Source organism: Somniosus microcephalus, unplaced genomic scaffold, assembly GCF_052327205.1.
Source record: "Somniosus microcephalus isolate GS21.2 unplaced genomic scaffold, FLI_Smic_1.0 unresolved_chr1, whole genome shotgun sequence".
NCBI lineage: Eukaryota > Metazoa > Chordata > Chondrichthyes > Squaliformes > Somniosidae > Somniosus > Somniosus microcephalus.
In genome coordinates, this window is record NW_028225179.1 from 175,148,891 (window position 1) to 175,155,385 (window position 6,495).

At 47.0% G+C, this 6,495-nt stretch overlaps 1 protein-coding gene across 1 annotated transcript; it reads right to left on the reverse strand.

Moving 5' to 3' along the window:
- Positions 1-4,840: 4,840 nt before the first annotated feature.
- On the reverse strand, positions 4,841-5,347 carry LOC147096606 (histone H2B type 1-A-like). Its single transcript, XM_085974143.1, has one exon. It carries the CDS (start codon positions 5,317-5,319, stop codon positions 4,909-4,911), a length of 411 nt encoding a protein of 136 aa, XP_085830269.1. The 5' UTR covers positions 5,320-5,347; the 3' UTR covers positions 4,841-4,908.
- Between the last annotated feature and the right edge of the window lie 1,148 nt (positions 5,348-6,495).

Consider the following 6,495-nt stretch of genomic DNA (forward strand, 5'->3'; position numbering starts at 1 on the left):
GGCGGGGCGTGGCCGTGGCCGGCGGGGCACCTTGGGCATGGCTGCGGCTGCGGCCAAGCTGATTCCTCCCACTGGAAGCGAGTAGAGCCGCTGTCACCGCTTTGCTATTTACAGAATCTAGACGGATGCAATAGAGACACCGCGGGCTCCACATGTTGCAAAAAAAACAGAAAATACTGGAAATACTCAGCAGGACAGGCAGCATCCGTGCAGAGAGAAACAGAGTTAACGTTTCAGATGACGGGTCCCAGATCTGAAACGTTAACTCTTTTTCTCTCTCCACCGATGCTAACTGGCCTGCTGAGTTTTCCAGCATTTTCTGTTGTTATTTCAGATTTCCAGCATCCGCAGTATTTTGCTATTATATTTTTGCAATATATATATATATATATATATATATATATGCCTCTACTGAATGCAAAAAGCGACTCATCATTTCCAAAATCCAGCTTCCTGGCCCGTCCTCATACATTTGATTTTCTGGGGGGAGGTTCGACACTTCCTGTAGTAATAGTACTAATGATTCTATTAGTACAATTCTTGTGTAGCATTCGAACACAAAAAAAACACTCACAATTTGCGTCTGGCGGAAAATAAATTCCGCATCACCTCACAAATCAAAGAAGCCGCTGGGGAAAGCCAATAACAATAAAAGATTTACGAGGATGATACCAGAACTGAGAAGGGATAACTATCGGGTAAGGCTGAATAGGCTGGGTTTCTTTCTTTTGAAATGTGCCCGGATAGAGGTCTTTAAAATTACGAAGGGTTTCGATAGGGTAGAAGAAGAGAAGATGTTTCCACTTGTGGTGTTGGGGAATCCAAAACCAGGGGCCATAAATATAAGATAGTCACTAATAAATCCAATAAAGATTTCAGAAGAAACTTCTTTACTCAGAGAATGTGGAGTTCGCTACCACAGGGAGTGGTTGAAGAGAATGGCATAGATGCATTAAGGAGAAGCTAGATAAGCACATGATGGAGAAAGGAATAGACGGATATGGTGATAGGATGAGATGAGAGGCGGCTCTATATAAACACCGACATGGGCCTATTGGCCTGTTTCTATGTAATCATTGCTTTGATTTTGTTGCACTTTTCGTTTCTCAGCCAGAATGTTGTAGACAAAAGCTGCACTGCTGACTGGAGCACATCATCTCAGAATAATGCTGAGCGATACACTGTCTGAAAGAGTTAAAAGGGCTAAAATAAGGGAATTGAGGAACCGAGCATACATTCAACCATATAAGCAGTTGTTGTGTACATGTCCCATAGGGAAACATGGTGAAATGTGGTCAAATGGTCAAACCGTCAGTTGCTAATTGAATAAAGTGCACAAACCATTAGTTACTAATTGAGGAATGTGGTAAAGATAACGTATGGGGTCACGGGATATGTAAACGGTCAAAATGTGCACACGGGTCGCAAGAATAAGCCATGACTTAGAACAAAAAACTGTATATAAGGCAGGGCATCTTAGCGATCGGAGAGCATTCGTCCCAGATGAGTGACTCCCCTGTCAACTTGTAAATAATGTTGATTTACTGAATGAACCTCCGGACTCCGAGTGATTGATTGGGAATAAGGCGGACGTCGACCCTTTATATCAGAGGGGAGAAGAAGCTCTCCCGGTTTACCCTTACACAGTCATTCAGGTGAAATCTTCAGTTCGGGTGGATATAAGAAGTCCTGTAGCAGTAATTGAAGAAGAAAAAGGTGTCTCCATGTCCCACCCAGCTTCGTAAGGATATCAAGGGATACGGAGCTAAGGTGGGTACATGGAGTTCAGGTACAGATCAGCCATGATCTAATTGAATGGCAGAGCAGACTGGAAGGGCTGAATGGCCGACTCCTGTTCCTATGTCACCAACATTTCACTACTCAGCCAACACCACCTAAAACAGATTGTCTGGCTCTTCGTTCATTGAAGAGTAATCTAAGGCTGTTAGGTGTTTTGGGATAACCAGAGGATTTGAAAGGCACTATATAAATTCAAGTCGAGGCAAGGGAGAACTTGTAAATACCCGAGGGTTTTTGAATTCACAGGAGCGCGGGTGTTTGAGAAGTCCACGTCCTATAAATAGCGATAATCAGAGGGCTGCCTACCGCAAGTTTGGACAGAGATTATGCACATTAGATCTGCGGCCACCGTGCACAAGAAGATCCAACAGGCAATAAGCAGCATCTTCATTTCAATGCGTTGATGCAGCAGGTCATGTCGTTTAGATGTCGATGCTATTTTGTGGCCTTTACCCCAGAGGTTGCGTAATTCTTAATTAATTTCGGCCATGGTCGCTGAGCTGTACTTTTGAAAATAAACATTTGAAAGGATCGCCTGCCACTTCCATTCTGAAGCGTTCTGTTGAATTTTGCTGATAGGTTGTGGGGCTACTCATAGATCTGGGTCCGCACAATCACACAATGGTTCTTGGTGACCAAATCCTATTACCTGGGATGTTGGGAATTCCCCAAAATTTCACCAGTACGTTGGAGACCACATTCTAAAATTCCATGTGTTTATAAGTGGGGCCACCTGGTTTATGGTGACTGAATTTTAGAACCACGAGACTGCAAGGTTTTGTAGGAATTTCGCCAGCGTTTTGGAGGTTGTATTCTGCGATACCATCCATTTTTTACGTTAAAAATGTAAATTGGTGGTCTTGACAAAGACAATCTCAGCTAGGCTATTAAAAGTGTATCGGAAGCACACAATGGAAGCGAAAATAGCTCATTATTTTTGTTTCAACGTTGATTCTTACACATTTAAGTGGCGAAGACGACTTACCTACCGAAATCGTGTCAATAACTAACAGAATTTAAATGCTATCTACAAGGCATCGCCGCAACCGCAGGAGTTCTTAAAGACGTTTATAGTTTCACGATATGCACATTGCAATAAATACTTGCAGTAACAATCATGAGCTGCACGACAGGATTTGATTTCAACCATTTATAATTTTCAGATATAGTCTCATTGCTGAAACGAGAAATATAACAAAATTAACAATTTGACGCAAAAGCTGCAGTTGCGGACCTGGCTGAGGACTGTTGAAAGTGGCGCCCAGGTTGAGGACTCCCGGTCTTCCGATTCTCCCGCCGCACAATTTATCGCAGCTCTGCTGCTGTCAATTTAACCACCTTTAAAATAGGAGTTAAAAACCAATATTGGTTCGTATATTATATTATTCCTGGAAAGTATACTTCAGGAAAAAAAACTCCATCGAATTTTTGATAATGTCCAGTATCGTAATGGGGAAATAATTCGTTTTCTGTTTTTCAATAAGGATAATTTACCATCGGGTCAATTGCAATTTTCCTTTTTTTAGGCATCCAACCCTCCGGTCCGGCTCTTTGTGAATGTTTTTTGTGGCTCTGAAAAGAGCCGTTTGATATTTAAGGTATTCATAATTTGATTGGTCTCCCCTTTAGGAGCTGTCCTGTTGCTCCGAGCAAACTTGGCTTTCTTTCTCCGAGAGGGAAGTCTCCTCCTGAGCGGGGGTTTGGTCCGCTTCCTGCTCCGGTTGTTTGGTCGGCTTTGCACGCTGGCGTTTCCCTTTCCCTTCGGCCCTGGCCGCCTTCCTCCCCTTGGGTTTGCGGGCGGTGACCCTCCTCGCCCCCTTCCTGGCGGCGCCGTGTTTCTTGGTCTTCCTGGGCGAGCCTCTGCTCCTGGGCGCCGCCTTCCTGACCGCACGTTGCTTCATCCTCATCCTCCTCCAGTGTTAGGGGGATTAAATACGTGGGGTTACAGGGATAGGGTGGGATATGTGTTGGTGTAGGGGTTACGGGGATCGGGTGGGATATGTGTCGGTGCAGGCTCGATGGGCCGAAATGGCCTCTATCTGCACTGTGGGGTTTCTGTGATTCTGTGACACGGTGGCGCCGGGTCTCCTGGCCGGGGGCGCAGCCCTGGTCTTCCTCCTGGTGCTCCTAGCAGGGAGAGTGTCGGCCATGGCTTCGGCTGGGACCTTTTCTCTCTCTCTCTATCTGTGTGTTGGGGAATAAAGAGTTTCCAGCAGCCGGCGCTATTTAACCAGGCGAACCGGACGCTGCAGATCCAAAGGTCTCACCTCCTGAAAAATGCCCGCTAACAAAACACAAAACAAAGTCGCCTTCTTTCCAAAGCGTGTATCACCTCAGAGCGATTATATATCCCCAGAGACATTCTCTCTCTCTCTTTCCCTTCGAAGTTCTTCCGAATATTTTGTTTTTTCATTAAACTTCTGCTCAACTCTCTGTAAAGACTTGAGCGTCTCTTCATCTCTTTCCTCCGTGAAGCGTCTTGGGACGTGTTTCGACCTTAAATGTTATTTGTAAACGCAAGTTGTGCAGATTTCTTGATCTGGGAAGACGTGTCCGTCTTATTTCCTACTCCAAGTCGCGGTCTCGATGACTTCTTGTCTCCACGTTCTCCCCTTCCCTCTACAAAACAAAGGTCTTCCTAGACCGAAACGTGGCGTCACTTAACATTAATGCTTGAGCTACCTCCTATTTTACCCCGCTTTTTTCCACAATATTGGCGGTCCGGCAACATTGATCTTCGCTGTACACCTGGGTTACAATATCAAGAGTAAATTCTTCAACTGGCAGGGAAGAGCTTTGGTTTCAACCGAAATCCTTGTTCTCGGAGTTGTTTATTGAGCGCCGATTGCCCCCTTCCCCGTGAATTCCCCAATCCCTTCAGGGGCTCTTAGAATCAAAAGTAAGAAATGCGAATTAAAACAGCTTTCATAAATTGAACACATGTAGGTGCATTAACCGGACGATTAATTTGGCAATTCATTGCATTAACATGCAGCCTAACAAAAGTATTTGTTCAGGGGTCTCGGTTTTGTCTTAAGACTTTGTGAAGTGGCTCTTAAAAGAGCCGTTTGGTGATTTAATTGCAGGTTTTATTTTGGGAGGGGGACTCTACTTGGAGCTGGTGTATTTGGTAACAGCCTTCGTCCCCTCCGAGACGGCGTGCTTGGCCAGTTCCCCCGGCAGCAGGAGGCGGACGGCGCTCTGGATCTCCCGGGAGGAGATGGTCTGGCGTTTGGTGTAATGGATCAGGCGGGAGGCCTCGCAGGCGATGCGCTCGAAAATGTCGGTGACTAACGAGTTGATGACACTCATGGCCTTGGAGGAGATGCCGGTGTCGGGGTGGACCTGCTTCAGCACCTTGTAGATGTAGATGCTGTAACTCTCCTTCCTGCCCCTCCTGTGCTTCCGGTCCCCTTTCCTGGTCATTTTCATGGCGGTTTTCTTCGAACCCTTCTTGGAGACGGCGCCCTTGGCACCAGCTGTGGTGGAACTGTTGGAAACAGTAGGAGCAGTCGGCATGGCAAGCCCTTCAATTCCTTCTCCACGTCTGCTAGTTAATAAAAACACAAAGCAACATAGAAGTGGAGCCCGCAACTCCTACTTTATATAGGCAGCTCCATGCTAATGAAGGATGCCAAATTGTCTATTCCAATTGGCTGATCCTTGACACACCACATGTTCAATCTGCACAAATCACAGTCGCGTATCAAGTTCCCCCCCCGCCAGTCTCTCTCTCTCTCTCTCTCCCCCAGTCTCTCTCCCCGTCTCTCTCTCCCTCCCCTCCAGTCTCTCTCCCCCAGTCTCTCTCTCCCCCCAGTCTGTCTCTCTCTCTCCCCCACTCTCTCCCTCTCCCCCACTCTCTCCCCCCCCACTCTCTCCCTCTCCCCCCAGTCTCTCTTTCTCTCTCCCTCTCCCCCCAAGTCTCTCTCTCTCTCTCTCCCCCCATCTCTCTCTCTCTCTCGGCCCCCTCAGTCTCTCTCTCTCTCTCCCCCCCCACCTCCCCGGTCTCTCTCCCCCCCAGTCTCTCTCTCGCTCTCTCTCTCTCTCTCTCACTCTCTATCTCCCCAGTCTCTCTCTCTCTCTCCCCAGTCTCTCTCTCCCTTCCCCCGTCTCTCTCTCTCTCTCTCTCCCAGTCTCTCTCTCTCTCTCTCCCCATCTCTCTCCCCCAGTCTCTCTCTCTCTCCCCCTCAGTCTCTCTCTCTCTCTCTATCTCCCCATTCTCTCTCTCCCCAGTCTCTCTCCTCTCTCCCACCAGTCTCTCTACTCTCTCTCTCTCCCCCAGCCTCTCTCTCTCTCCCCCTCAGTCGCTCTCTCTCTCTCCCCCTCAGTCGCTCTCTCTCTATCTCCCCAGTCTCTCTCTCTCCCCCAGTCTCTCCCTCTCTCCCCCCTCAGTCGCTCTCTCTCTCCCCCTCAGTCTCTCCCCATTCTCTCTCTCCCCAGTCTCTCTCTTCTCTCTCCCCCCAGTCTCTCTACTCTCTCTCTCCCCTGTCTCTTTCTCAATTCAATTCAAATCGCTTTATTGGCATGACAAGTTACATCTTATGTTGCCAAAGCATCGAAAAACATTCATGTTTGTACACAAAAATACAGATCTATCCATACAGTGTATAAACAGATATATCCCTGAGTGTATAAATATACTTTCATATAATTTATATATACTCTTTTCTTATATTTAGTGGTTGTCCCTCTGTT

Bases quoted from the DNA above. Each gene is read 5' to 3' on its own strand.
- LOC147096606 (XM_085974143.1), bottom strand. From the start codon at position 5,319: ATGCCGACTGCTCCTACTGTTTCCAACAGTTCCACCACAGCTGGTGCC.